Raw genomic sequence first — 14,395 nt, forward strand, 5'->3', positions numbered from 1 at the left:
TTACGCAAACGAGGCTCATAAATCACGTGAGATAATTTGCCATCGGCCATCACAGCCAAATTCAGAATTACCAAAAGATGATCAGAATTTGTGGCCCTAAACTAGCAAATTGTTGCTTTTTGATAAGCATATGGGGTATTATAATGTTGGTGAGTTATTTTGGCAGCGATCTAATTAATTTCATGCGTTTGTGGAGCTACGATAGTTGACGGTGTATCTTGTATCTCTGTAATTGATGACTTCTATTTTACTCCGTTTGTTTCAGTTGTTGTTAGGAGTATTTTTCAGTACAAGAAGCGTAGCACTCATAGAGGATATTCCTGGCAAAATGAATGAATCAGAAGGTTATAAATCATCGGCAAAGTTAGTATCAAATTGCGTTACGAAGAGATTGAAATAGAGGTTATTAATCTTGATAAGCATCAGATTATGCATAAATAGGCTGAGAAAGTGTTTTAGTGACACGTTTACTAAGGGAGAATGTAGGACGCTTAATAAACGCGTCTTACTTGATCTCAGGGGAATCTTAGAGAGGTGGCGAGAATTCCAGTGATATACTGTATCCATGTTAAAAAAATGCATTGAACAATGATTTGTACCATGCAAATCAGAAGCATGTGACCTAGAACGAGATTATATGCTTCTGTTTAAATATAATACCATGTAAATGTGTGAAGTGCCGTGACTGCACCTGAACACCTATGAATTTACTTAAAATGGTCCAACTTCACTTGTGATTTATATGTAGTTTTGTTTTGATATGCATCAAAGCACATAAATGTATCTTTGTTAAGCCCTATGGGGGAACCCCAGGGAATTTGATCGAGATTGTTTGTAGTATACACCATGTCAGGCTGTAAGAACAATATCTTTCACATTCACTTAGACCTGACTCTCTTTTCGTTTGTTACCCCAGGGGAAAATATCTGACTTGCACTGGGTGAAAAGGAGTGGGGAAGTTGACTCTGAATTTCATGGGGATAGCAAATCCCCTTGGGTGAACCATCACCCTGTTCCTTAATAATGATCAGTTCATAATGGTAATCACACATTATTCTACCTGGATGCAAAAGCAAATAAAATTTAAATCAATGATACCATTGAGCTGCAATTTTTGGAAGCTTTATACCAAGTCGCACAACATATTTTTTCCAGACATAAATTTGTGACTTTAACATCAACCCTAAGATTTATAGCACCAGTGAAACTTTAAGCTTTATTCTCTCTTAGCTGCATCATGAAATATCACTGAGTGTGATTAAGCTTTTCATATTAACCATAACATGATGTTATCTGATTTTTTACCCCACAGAAATTGTTACATAGCTGCTGGAATTTATGCTGTTACAATGGTTGTTGCAGCACATCAGAAATGGGTGAATAGTCGGACAGGAGACACACAAAAGTTGTAAGTGCATATCTCTTGTACATCCTAAAAAATGTATTATTCTTTACACCCTCTATGATAAAAATATATCAATATATCTAGGTATGGATCTATGTGGAGTTTTTTTTTTTTTGTGTTAAGTCAACACTTGGCAGACAATAAATTTTCTCTACAACTATGGTGTTGCTCAGGGGAAAAGTAAGACATAAATTTGTGAGAAGATCAATAAAGTATCTGCTAAGTAAATTGTAAGCGTATACTGAATAAGGGAATTGAAAGAAAATTTTGGATAGTTTTACAGCTGGTTTTGTTTGTATAGGTGTAAATGTATGTCCACCTTTGATATTTTACTTACTGTCTTGCACTTAAATTATGCAGTTCATTTAGTTACATAGGGTGATAATTTCAAGATTGAAGGAATGTAATAGCTTTTGTGTTCTTCTATGTTACACCTTTTGTGATAAAATAATTTTCTTATACCTCTCTAGGACACATACTTGAACAAGCCTGTTCCAAAGCTGTCATTTCCTAATGATTCTAATTGTTTAACAATTTCTTTTTCTGAGCAAATATTGCTTCAATAGGCAAACTCAATCTGTGCAGTCTTAGAGTATAAGTGTTGTTCTATTTAAATATTCACCAATTTCAAGACAGTTTGAACACAGACTAATTCATTTGATAACGAACACTATTAGTTTTAACTTGAAATTTGGCAATGAACACTTTCCGCCAAACTATGTGAGAGTTTACAGCAGTGCTGGTTTAAAGTTGAATTCAAAATTAATCTTAATATATAGAATTACACATTCAATTAAAAATATATATGCCCACAAAAGGACAATGCATGAACAAACGGGTAATAATTTCATAAATACTGTAGTTACTAAATGTGATGACAGTGCTATTACAATCAATTCCAGTTAAGTAGCCCCCTTCTTTTGTAATGCACTGTGATGTAGGGAGGTATGGTATATAATTTTGTCAGCGATCATAGGTTATTTTTTGGATTTTCGTTTTTAGAAGAATGTTATTTTTTGAAAATAAGTTATGGTTTTGGTGAAATATTTATTGCAACCTTTAAAAGGTATTTAATTCCAGAGAGAGAGGTCTTCCAAAATACCGGTACTGACAAAAACCATGTGTTTATTTTGTTACTATTGTACTTAGGTTAATGCAGTGAGGATTAAATTAAAACTTCAAAGTATTGTTAGTTTGTGTGGTTTTTCTGTTTCAGAATTGAGAAATGCTTACCAAATTAGTCTCACAAGTTTGTTTTTTCCTAATCTTTGCAAACTGATTTGAAGTGTCATATTTGTCTAAAATTATGAAATTATTCAAACCAGAAGTCAGCCAAAATAGTCATGCCAATTATGATCTTTTCATTTTAAAAAGAGAATATCATAATACCACATCCTGACTTCATTATTGATTTTCAATAATTTTTTTCTATTGAATGAAAACTTGAGATTGACCCTTCAAAATCTGGTGGTTAATTAATTTTTTAGGGAGGAGAATAGGAGAAAGGAATCTTTCTAGATTTTTGATTAAAAAATGAAAAATGAAAAGGCTTTTGAGCTTTGGAGAGGAAGCCTGGTTTGCTTCTTTATTGAAATCCATCATTCCCAGCTGGGAAACAGTTTTAAACATTTACTAGAGTTTTTCCTCATAAAAGAAAAAAACATATATTTTGTTTAATAACAGTTCTTTGAACTCAACCAGACCAGTCTCTATCTACAGTTAACAAGCTAATTTTGATCCTTTCCTTTATATACCTCATAAATTATTTACTCATTGTTTCCATTTTATCATCCAATCACATGGTTTTCTGTTGTCTGAAAGCTTCTTTTTCATTGGCTTTCAAAGGTCAAGCAGGTTGTTCTTTGAATGTGTGATAAATATTGCTGATGTTTTTCTTCAAGACTCACTGATATGATAATTTTTATTCAGTTTCAAGCTTGTTGTAGTATATTTATCTGCAAACTCCTTGTGATAAACTTTTTTAAAACCAACTTAAATACATATATTGATGGCTTTAAAGAATCTAGCTTTTTCTTGTAGTTCATACTTACATTATAAAATTGCATCAAAGAACTGAAACTATGTTGAAAATGTTTATCTTTCTTTTAAAAAATCTTAAGGAAAACTTTTCAAATTTTCTTGTTTTTGTATCTCTACTTTTCCTTCTTTGTGCTTTTCAAAAGATAGTGTACACTGTTCAAGTAATTATTCATTAGCATCCTGTATTAACCACCTGTTTGCCAGCTGGTTGATGATAATTTTGCGTGTGTGTGATAAATTACCAGTGTCATCTCTCTCACAGGAGATAAGTAAATTTTCATTGCATTGTATCTTTGAAAAACTAATCTTTCAACAATTGGTGACTTTGAAAGTTTGTTTCACATTAGTGACTCACGAGACTTGAGATTTGGCAAAAAAAAAAAAAATTTTAAGGAAATTATAAGGAAAGAAAAGCATGAAGTAAGCTCTTTCATGTATTTTCTGCTAATTTTCATTGAGGTTAATTTACTGTTGTTACTATTTTTCCTTCACTTCTTCCCTTGGAACTGATAGTTGCATCTGTTAAAAATTTTTCTTCACATATACTTTGTGCAAAAATTGGCTTGCTACACTATTATTTAACTTGAATGTTTACACTTTTATTTTAAGCTGCAGATTATTTTCTACTTGAACCAAAATCATTAATTATTGTTTATTGTTGCCATGATAAATGCCCAGAACCTTTTTTTATAACTTACAATTTAATTTTGTCCCAGGTACTTAGATTAAGAAATAGAAACTTGTTTGAATGTTAATTCAAGGTCATTTTTAAGTTTTTTTTTTAACTTTTTCCCCTTTTTAAACACCTCACTGCTTCTTTATTCAGTCTTTTTCATCATCAATATTGTTTTAACCTTTCAGGGTTGTGACGTAAAGATTGTACATAGAAGTTACTGCCAAGTGAATGTAGCTAGATTTACCACTAAATTTGTCACTAGTGGTAGTAACATAGTCTGTTTTGGGAGCTACATGTATGAACGCAGAGACTATTGTGTGATCATATGAAATAATATCTAGATATATATTAAGTATATGTATTTAATTTCTTTGTAAACTATCAATGGCAGAAATAAAATAGAATTCATTAGAATTACTGATCAAATCTCATACTAATCCTTTTAAAGTTAATTTAGGATATGCTGATAATGGATCATAACCATAACACAAAGCCAGCCTAATTTTTGGTTTGAATTTCTGTATTGACAAACATTTTTTTGTGAGTAAACTGTGTTTGTAGGGTGAAATGGGTTTTAATTTTAATTTGGGTTTTTGCTTTGTTTTGTTTTGCAGTTATGTTCAAGCGTAGCTGTGATCTATGTGTTCTAGTATTGTTTTGAGTAACCTTAACAATTATTTTTTGTGAGAAAGTAATATACATGTAATGGTCAGAAATGGTAAGGTCAGAAATGGTGATGTATAGTGTATTCATGTTGTGAAGCAGATTGAGTCAATACAACAGTGACTACTTTTAATAAATGTAAGGTAAAAATGTCTGAGGCAAGAGATACCTTTCAAAGAACAAATAGATTACTGCATTATCTGGTAAGAAATTCTGATTGCCTTATACATTGTAGGAACCTCCCAATATAATGAAAATCATTCTTTATCCTTAACAATTAAATGTCAAGTTGAAATTTTATTTTTCAAACATATGATTGGTATCATTTTGACTGTAGTACAATTCATAACCATAGGCAATACAAGTTTTTCAGCCTTACTGCTAATGATCTCCTGTCTCAAGAAGTGAGAGTGATTGTTAATTTTGTCTTGCACGATTAATTTTAAAGATTAGGCAAGTTTGTGCTAATTTATAACTGTTTGTGAATGGAGGTGTAACAATACAAATACAAGTTTTGTGATAGATTATCACTACTCTTCAAATGCAATTGGTTAAAGAGTTTTTGTGGTGTGAGCATCATGAAGAAATTAATTTTATGCTACAAAATACATGTAGGTTAGTATGGTGACTAGAAGCAGATATTGAGTTAAGAATTTGGTGATAAATCAAATCATTGTATTGTAATTTATTTCCACTATCGTGCAAGGGGAAATCGGAAATACTGGAAGCTCCAGGGTGAACAGTTTGTAACCAAATTAATAGTGCGCTGTATAATTCCTGTATACATATGCTTGTCTTCTTATTCCAAAGAACAGAAACTTTCAAATGTTGTTAATAAAATCCTGAATGAGAGAAGATGTTGGTTGGTTTACTTTGTAGACTTTAAGTGACTAAATGTGTCTGCTATGTATACTCCCTGTGATGTCAATGGTTATTACACCATCAAGAGAAAAAATGAGACATCTGCAACAATGTGTGTGGTAATTTCATTCTTTTATTTATATAATGGGTGGAGAAAAGTAGAAAAAAATTAAGCACTTAGCAAGGACCCAGAACTTGAAGGGAGAAGAGTTGGCACAGGGGAGTAGGAATGGTGCAGGGAAGTAGAGATGGCACAGGGGAATGGGAATGGTGCAGTGGTGAGAATGCTTGCCTCTCACCACCGTGGCCTGAGTATGATTCCCTAGGCCTGGCATCACATGTGGGCTGAGTTTGTTGTTGATTCTCCTCCTTGCTCCAAGGGTTTTTCTGCAGGTCCTTCTAGTTTCCTTACTGCACAAAAACGGACATTTCCAATTCATATTTGACCTGGGAACAGTTGAAAAGATGAGCCACCTTGTGGAATGTCCACTGCTAAATTATTATTCCTGTTACCATAAAATAATATTTCTAATTTTTTTTAAAACCTCACAGAACTCCATACTTAAAAAGCTCTTCCAAGGTTTTTTTAATAATCATGTTGTTCTCACTGACAACATCATTTCTATAGCCTTATTGGGCTTTCAACCATTCACCAGCCAGGCAAGTCTTGAGATACACATCAAACTGTTGAACTAATGACCAATCATCTACTTTGGTAACAACATTAAGCTGCTTGTTAGTTACATCAATGACAGCTTCCACCAGGAAGAAACTTTGTCCCAAAGCCTGAGGAGAGAAAAGTAGTAAGCACTTTTCTTTCGAATTAACCTTCCATCCCATAGACTAAGGAACCACAAACAGGGCTCCCTTTGAAGACAGTTGTTCTTACCTTGCAAAATAATGCAAGGGGTTATAAAAGAAAGAAGGAACTCACATTTCATTGTGGGCAAATGCATCATGCAAACATAAGTGAATTTATGAAACAATCAACCTGTTTGCTGTTTCAGTCTCACCTAGCAAGCTGGGCAAATGCTACTGTACTTGAGTGGTAAAGTCCAAGTTATGTACATAATTAAAATATTTCCCTACCTGCTGTGCATATAAGAAATATCTCTGTAGAGATTGACCTGGAGGGCTGCTGGCCATCAGGACAATCTTATTTTTGGAGAAAAGTTTCTGAAATTCCTCAGGAGTGGATGGAACACGAGCCATGGGTTCATCCCAACAGGAACTGATGGTACAAACAAATGATAAACCTTCCATTTTGTAATTTTATCATTTCCCTTATTTATCATGATTTATTTGCAGCTTGCTGGACATCTTTTCCTTTTCAACAAAAGGAATTATAAATAAGGGTGGTTTTAAGTGACTGGTGAGCTGACCGTTACAACTGAAAACAAACTTGCAGGAGGGCTGTGCTTGTCATTTCTAATTGAGAGGACCCCAATATAAGCCTGTTCTTTATTTAAAAGTATACCATTTTGTCAACACTATTGGCTATGTTTAAGGCTTCCATACAAGTCATGTACACACACAGTTGTAAGGTATGTACTGTTAAAAAGTGTTGGGGGAAGGGGTGGGGATTTTCGGAGATGCAAGAATTATTTTGCCCCTTAAAAACTTAAATGGTCACCCCACCCCCCCCTTCAATTTCTAAATTGTCCACCCCTACCTCCCTTGTTAATTCTTATAACTGTGTCAATCATTTGAATTACCCCTCTGGAAGAGTTTTCCATTTTTGCTCAAACTGAGCTGGTGTCAAAACAGGGTGATCATTCAACTCAAGTATTTCCACTTCCTCTTCTTTATCCTCATCATGATGTTCACTTAAACCACCTTCTCCCTATAAATCAACATAAGAAGACCTGGCTTAGCTCTTTGTTTTCAGGGCAAACAAAAACCAATATTATCATTTCAACAGTTGTAAAAAACCTGATTTACCAACAGATTGCCAACAACAACATGGGGATCAGAAGAAGATAAATCTGGTGCTTTTGCTTCTACTTCTTCCATATAATTGTGTATTTCCTCTTCTGGTGGATGAAAATATAAAATGTTGCTTTGTAAGCTACAACTGTAATATTCAATTTATGATATAACAAATCTAATGCATACTTTAATTGGACTTTTTATTATTTTTTAGGTAATTTTTTTAAAGATAAAATTAATTATACTGGTAGAAATGTCTCCATATATACCTGGTTCCTTCTCTGTGTATGGAATTCCCTTTATGTAAGGTATAGTTTGGCTGATGAAGTGAACAGATGGTTGCCCATATATAACTGACAAAGTGTTGAATTCTTTTAAGAGGGAATCCTACCAAAAGAGGAACATGTATTAATTACATGTATGATATGGTGGCTCTAAGGTACAGTTTTATTCAGACTTGAAAATGGTTGAATTGTACACTTAATGTGATATATATATTTATATTAGTTTATACCTTGGAATTTTGGGTGTTGGTAATTATATTCCATGGATAAGTGACTGGTTTGGAATCTGACCCACAAACTACCCTTTCAGCCTAATGAAAGAACAGCACAATTAATGAATGAGTGACTTGAATTAACTTTAAGTTGAGTTTGGATTTTGTGAAATAAATAGTTGACTTGCTGTTACCATTACCTCTTTTGCATTAGTTTTAAGAAGTCTGTAGTATAACAGAGCTCTGTCATGAACATCCATATGGGTTTCCTCATCTGCAAAGAACAGGGTACTGAACCAAAACAGACATGTGGAATCAGTTTATCTAAATAACAATAGCTTAGAGGCCTTACTGCAAGGGCTTTTCCCAGTTTTTGTTGATAAAATCAACAAGGAGTACAGCTTTTATTTCAGATGTTATTCCATCCCAGTTAACCCCCACAGACATCATCAATTCTCTCTAACAGTGACTTCAAAACAAAGTTTTGAACAAAGTTCTCACTCCTTTAGCTACAGACCCTTAGTTTGCTTTTGTTTAAGATGATAAGAGAATGGAACACTCACCTACACAGAACTTTAGTAATCGACCCAGCATGTCTTGACATTCAGGAGGTTTCTTGAAAAACAGTTTCATTGTCGCAGTAAGTAGCTGTAACTTCACCTCAGCAGATTGCTCTGACTCAATTTTGTCCACCAGAGGTTCTAACATATATGGACTGTCAGGAATTGACTGCCAATGAGAACAACATATCACCTAATTAAACTTATAACCAACTTCTATATAATTCTTGACACATTTTTCTGAGGCTGCTTTCCAAATTACCTTTTATGATTAAGAAGTAGCACACACAGAAAGATTTTATTTAAGATGACTTCATACAACCATTTCCCAAAAAAATCTACTTTTATTATCTTACTTCCAAAAGTGACCATTGAAGAATTTCTCTTTTGAGCAGAAGAGTGACAAGAAGAAGAAATATGTCAATTACTGGTGAGACCATGTTCCTGAAGAGCAACCCATCTAGCAGTGGCAGAGTGAGACAAAATAAAGTGCATTAAAAAGGATAACCCTGTAGGAATCTTTCCTCCTTTTCTCCTCTATTGTGCTCCTGTTTGCAAAAATAAGTTCTAAATAATGTATGTAAAAATCAAGTTAGCTGTTTCTAAATCTGATCATACCTCTCCATACTCTCCTAAAATCCAAATAATAGCTGATAATCCCTTAGAGTCCTGAACTACTTCTAGACATTCTGCTATCTCAGGCAAAACAGCAATGGCTGACTTTTCATACTTCAGCAGCAAGTCTGTCAACGATACAAGCAAATGATTCTGACTGAAAAGTAACACAGACCTTGAGTAAATGCCATGTAAGGCTAAGGATAAGGAATGTCTTCCCTTAGTTAACTGATTCACTTACCTCTTATAACAACTAGAGTCTGTGAAGTAATGTACTCAATGTCCCAGGAGAGGAATGTGAGTAATACACTGATGCAGTATTCTGATGCCTCAGGAAGACACATGGTGATCTCACCGATAGCTTTGATTGATTTCTTAGAAATGTTTATGTCTACATCATGAACATGAGCACTGTATGGATTTAAGAGAATTTTGTAACTACATTAAATCAAATATTGGTAGACTAAATAGGGATAACTATATGAAACTTCAATTGTTGGTCTCACTGTCAAAGATGCAGATTCAAGGCTATATATTGAAGATCAAAACCCTTCAACTGCTAAAATTCTAGTCTTCATTGGAATTTCTTGATCCTTAATTGATACAGTGTTGCTCAACTCTACAATTGATAGTGAGTCTCTAAATCACATGACATATGATTAATCATTCATTAATCATCAAAACCATGATGAACATGTCACATCTTTTACAACAGTTCAAACACTGTCAAAGCACAGAGATTCAAACACTTAACCCTTTACACCCTTACATCAATATGCATACTCTCCATACTATTCTCTTTACATTTCCTAAAGTGCTGACAAGGAGAATTAGTTTAACAGTCAAGAGAGTCTTACACTGGTGATCACTTCCTTTTTTCTCATGACCTAAAAGTGTGATTCAGGGGTCATATTGTAAGAGGAAAATAGATGCTAGTCTCCTGTAGTGGTTAAAGGGTTAATACACTTGCAAAGGTCCAGCCATGGGCTGCATGAATAATGAATGGTATACAGAAATTTGTGACTGTGATTTTCCCTTTCAAATTTCCTGACTATGCTCCTAGTTTTCTTTTTACTAGGAAAAACACAGCTCTTAGCTCTTATAATTTGAACTCTGCACATATCACTTACCTTAACTCAGTAACAACTTCTTCAACATTAGAGTCAGATGCAATAGTAGTAAGGATCTCAAGCTTTTTGGTTTTAATATACAATGGATCAGTGTGCCTAATGAACAAACCAAGAAAAAAATATTTCACTGTCAATAATAATGAAATACCATGATTATTAACAACTTGCATTTGCTTTGAGAATTACCTGGAGAAGAAGGAGCGATATTCTTGATCAAATAATTTTGGAATTTCAGTCAGCAGAAGTTCAATGCAACATAGACACACGTACACCAACTCGGCATTACTTGAAGAGACAATTGCCATAAGGGGACCTGTAAAAGAGTAATTTTAACATATTATTTTGCATTAACCCGGTAGATGCCTTCACCCATTATTTTTGAGAGCATTCACAGCTGTGTCTAAATGGCTAAAACTCACAAACAGAAAAAGAGTCTTCTGCAGCCATCCAAAATCTGAGACTCTCCAGCTACTGCACAGAATTCTCCAGCTAATTTTCAGTGGGCTCAGCTATTTGTCATTGATCAGATGTGGAAAAACTTCTCTTAGTCTACACTATTGACCTACCCTTTTTTATATCTTTATTTGATGAACACTCTGTAATCATACATGATTAATTATTTTGTTTACCAACTAAAGAATAGACCTTTAATTCTCTTGTACACATGTTCAGTTAACTCTTTCATATCCTTCGTCAGATGTATAAAAAGTTGAATACAGGCCATCACCACAGCACTGTTAGGATGCTTCAGACGGTCATCAAGCAGGTTCTAACAAATTCAAATAAATCACAACTGATTTTAAAGCTTTTACCTAGGCCTACATGTATATTAACAGTTACATTAATCACTAACTGCGGTATGGTTGATGAAGGAATGACAAAATAAACCTGATGCAAACACCATGGACATGTTGAAATCAAAGTTCAAATCAAGTTTCGCTGTTTGCAAGAGATGAAACAAATTTCAGATCTTACTTTCCATTGAGTGGGTTCCATCTGTAAAACCAAGCAGTTGTCCAACTAGGAAATTCATAACTAAAACCCCTATTTTCTCAGTTTTTTGCCTTAAACAAAATGATGTAAAACAGCCATCTAGAGTACCTCAAATGTAATCAAAACAATGGAAAGATAATAATTTATACTTTCACTTTTACTGACCATTATTTCAAACATTTCATCTGTGTCATATAGTTTATAACGCTTCATTAGTTCTACAACCAAACTCTGCCCCCATCCACTGAAGGATTTTAATCTGGTCAATAACATAAAACACAATGATTAATAGATCATTGACACACATAACTACAAGTAATTCCTCAACATCCATAACAGATGTTTCCAGAGGCTGTGAACTACCATGCTACCAGTAATAATGTATTTCACCCTCAATGTAAATAAGTAAAATTAATGTAACCCATTCCAAAAGCCCTCTTATTTTTAAGATCAGTAACTAACTAAAGATAAATCAAGGGGTGCATGAAAAAATGCCTCATGTGACTTCTGACAGAGTGTTATATTCTCCTTCAAATTGTCTTGTCCCTTCTTGTCAAACACAAGGAGAATTTAATTTGTCAGTAGAAGATAGTTATATAAGGCTTGACTAAATAAACCCTTTTAAATTTTAAATCACCTTTAACAGTCAATATGAATGTTAAATCATAACATATTTCTATCTCATTAGATCATTCTTTTACCTCTTAAGCAAGTAATGAGCAAGTTTTTTATTAACTTGCATTCCACCTTCAGCAGCAAGGATTTCATCCAAAGCTGAAATAGCATTGCAAACTACCTAAAGATACAAACAAACATAAAAAAAATCTTACCCCATCAATGCTGACCTGCTGGACAAATTTTGCTCAGAGGTTTTTAACTCACAAAATTACATGTACAATGATCAAAATTTATGAAGATACTCATGATTGTTAATTTTGAAGTAGATGGTATATTTCAGATGGAATTGCAACACATCAAAACTGTTGGCTACCTGACTTGAATAATTATTATTGAGTATTAACTATATGCATGATGTACATACCTGAGGGTCTGGGTCAGTCAATAGTTGGCAAAGTTTGTCTATGATTCCATTATCTATTTTGATGAAATACATCAACAAATACTAGTTGAAATTGTCATTATTCTCCCCATTATTATTAATGGAGAATTACTAATAAAGTACTAATAAGATATCCATTAAAAGAAGGGAACAATTAATACACTTGGTCAACAGATTTCTCTTACATACCTTCAACAAAGTCAGGAATAAGATGGTATAATTTCACACATCCCATGACTGCACATTGGCGTACATAAGAACTTTTATCTCCTAGACCAGTCAGAAGAGGATCTACAATGTACTCCACAAGATCAGGCAACCTATAAGAAACAGCAGCAATAAATAAATCAACACAAAAGATTAAAGACTGGGAATTAGTCAGAGAGGTGATAGGTTTCGCCACAATGGACCTCGTTCAGTCACCTGGGACTCTGTGGTCCTTGCATTAATCTATATTTATCATCCAAGCCCAATAACCAGGAGCAGATTTGAAAGGAATTAATCATACACTCTGACTAGGGGTTCTGCAGAATCCAAGATCACAAACACCTGGCTCTAATGTTTAGAGGGGTAAAAAATTTCATGAAATTGTATCATGACACTGAGTACTCAGTACTTCTAAAATCAATTGGTTATTAACCTTAATGAACACATGCTTCTCAGAGCAAGACCTCTGACCATAGCACTACTGTCTTGAGAATCTTTCCGCAAGGTGTTCATGGTCAACAAAGCTAGTTCAGGGTTAGATTGTGCATAACTACATATGTACAGATACACCAGCTTCTTCTGGACAAGATCATGTGTAGCTCCAGCCTGAGGAAACCAAAACAAAACAATTTATTCAGATATCAAAATAGAATTTCAGTGTACCCCTTCAACTTACTACATCTTTTTTTAAAGAGGAACTGATAAATAATTCTACCCTCTAGCTGTTGATATATACACATCTTTGTCAAGTCTTGAAGAGGATTGGTTATTATATCAAGGCAATACTCTCTAGGTAGATTGCAAGCTGTCAGTTTTTCTCTTGAGGAAAAGAGAGAACCCTGGTACCTAAAGGAAACAAAAACTTTAGGCAAGAACAGATTGAAACATCGGGCAGGTTATTCCTCGGGGGTGGAGCATGTGAGAGGTTTACTCAACCCAGGCCCCTCTGCCATACTATACCATGTGTGGCCTCTTCTTTCATGTTTGTAAGAGCAAAATCATAAAAAATAGTGAAAAGGAAAAAAAGAGACAGAAAAAAAGAAAAATAATCCGACTGCTGTTCGTGTACTGCATAGCAGGTATTTTTTTTGGTTTGCAAAAAAGATAAGTGAAGTAAGCCTCTGTGGCAGAGGTATGGGTATTTTCTGAGAAAAAACATTCAAAGTCAAAGCCAGTGAAAAGAAAAACAAAAAGGAAATTCTAGGTTTTCAAGATCCACTCTACCTCAGACAGGGGCTCTGTGTTTTAAAAATGAAACAATAGTATTGTTGTTACCTTAATCATATCCATGAAGAGAGAGGATAAATCCATTCCCAGAGTCATGCATGATATCACCTTCTGAATAACTTTCTTATACCGTGCAGCATCTTTTTGCACTTCTGGTGACTGTAAACTTTTCTTTAATTCGCTTACTTCACCTTTCTTGTTTGACTCGCTGAAAAATGTCGCTGAGCTTGACGCCATGATCACCTCAAGCTTTTAGTGCAAGTATTAGTGAGTGTTTTCAAAAGATACAAGAGGCCTTCTCAACCTTCTCATCATGTGAAGACGGTTTTAGTTGCACTTTCAGTCTTTCTCTTAATCTCTCACTTCACCACCCTGGCAGAAAAGAAGGCTGAAGAAACACCCATACTTTCCACAGAAATTTGGCTTCTTCGTTTTTCTAACCAAATACAGTACACGTGTCTTACATGAAGTAAAAATAAAGTCGTGTTTCGGTTTCCAGTCTCTGTTGTCTAATTGAGAAGGCCTGGTAATTT

At 34.3% G+C, this 14,395-nt stretch overlaps 2 protein-coding genes across 4 annotated transcripts; one reads left to right on the top strand and one right to left on the bottom strand.

Moving 5' to 3' along the window:
* The first annotated feature begins 28 nt into the window (after positions 1 to 28).
* LOC131794712 (ribonuclease kappa-B-like) lies at positions 29 to 5,639 on the top strand. 3 transcript variants are annotated; one of them, XM_059112264.2, is made up of 4 exons: positions 29 to 149; positions 266 to 363; positions 1,313 to 1,408; positions 4,307 to 5,639. In XM_059112264.2, exons 1-4 carry the CDS (start codon positions 78 to 80, stop codon positions 4,317 to 4,319), a joined length of 279 nt encoding a protein of 92 aa, XP_058968247.1. In that variant the 5' UTR covers positions 29 to 77; the 3' UTR covers positions 4,320 to 5,639. The 3 variants fall into 3 exon arrangements, with proteins under 3 accessions (XP_058968247.1, XP_058968238.1, XP_058968255.1); XM_059112255.2 differs by having other exon boundaries at positions 4,736 to 5,639; XM_059112272.2 differs by lacking the exon at positions 4,307 to 5,639 and adding an exon at positions 1,876 to 2,597.
* Positions 5,640 to 6,218: 579 nt separating this feature from the next.
* On the bottom strand, positions 6,219 to 14,293 carry LOC131794692 (AP-4 complex subunit beta-1). Its single transcript, XM_059112235.2, has 19 exons — positions 13,911 to 14,293; positions 13,069 to 13,241; positions 12,618 to 12,748; positions 12,411 to 12,463; positions 12,070 to 12,164; positions 11,534 to 11,627; positions 11,021 to 11,144; positions 10,562 to 10,688; positions 10,376 to 10,471; positions 9,487 to 9,656; positions 9,249 to 9,373; positions 8,634 to 8,799; positions 8,271 to 8,344; positions 8,089 to 8,169; positions 7,844 to 7,961; positions 7,587 to 7,678; positions 7,361 to 7,488; positions 6,735 to 6,876; positions 6,219 to 6,431 (listed from the first exon to the last, which is right to left on the bottom strand). The coding sequence occupies exons 1-19, from the start codon at positions 14,097 to 14,099 to the stop codon at positions 6,276 to 6,278; spliced, it is 2,334 nt and encodes a 777-aa protein (XP_058968218.2). The 5' UTR covers positions 14,100 to 14,293; the 3' UTR covers positions 6,219 to 6,275.
* Positions 14,294 to 14,395: the final 102 nt, after the last annotated feature.

The sequence above is a fragment of the Pocillopora verrucosa genome, chromosome 13 (genome assembly GCF_036669915.1).
Source record: "Pocillopora verrucosa isolate sample1 chromosome 13, ASM3666991v2, whole genome shotgun sequence".
Lineage (NCBI taxonomy): Eukaryota > Metazoa > Cnidaria > Anthozoa > Scleractinia > Pocilloporidae > Pocillopora > Pocillopora verrucosa.

Excerpts from the sequence above, each read along its gene's own strand:
- LOC131794692 (XM_059112235.2), bottom strand. The coding sequence starts at position 14,099 with ATGGCGTCAAGCTCAGCGACATTTTTCAGCGAGTCAAACAAGAAAGGT. Across the intron at positions 12,464-12,617 it reads TATTCCTGACTTTGTTGAAG|ATAATGGAATCATAGACAAA; the intron begins GTATGTAAGAGA and ends TCATCAAAATAG. Across the intron at positions 11,628-12,069 it reads GCTCATTACTTGCTTAAGAG|ATTAAAATCCTTCAGTGGAT; the intron begins GTAAAAGAATGA and ends GTTATTGACCAG.
- LOC131794712 (XM_059112255.2), top strand. The coding sequence starts at position 78 with ATGATCAGAATTTGTGGCCCTAAACTAGCAAATTGTTGCTTTTTGATA. Across the intron at positions 150-265 it reads TATGGGGTATTATAATGTTG|TTGTTGTTAGGAGTATTTTT; the intron begins GTGAGTTATTTT and ends CGTTTGTTTCAG. Across the intron at positions 364-1,312 it reads GGTTATAAATCATCGGCAAA|AAATTGTTACATAGCTGCTG; the intron begins GTTAGTATCAAA and ends TTTACCCCACAG.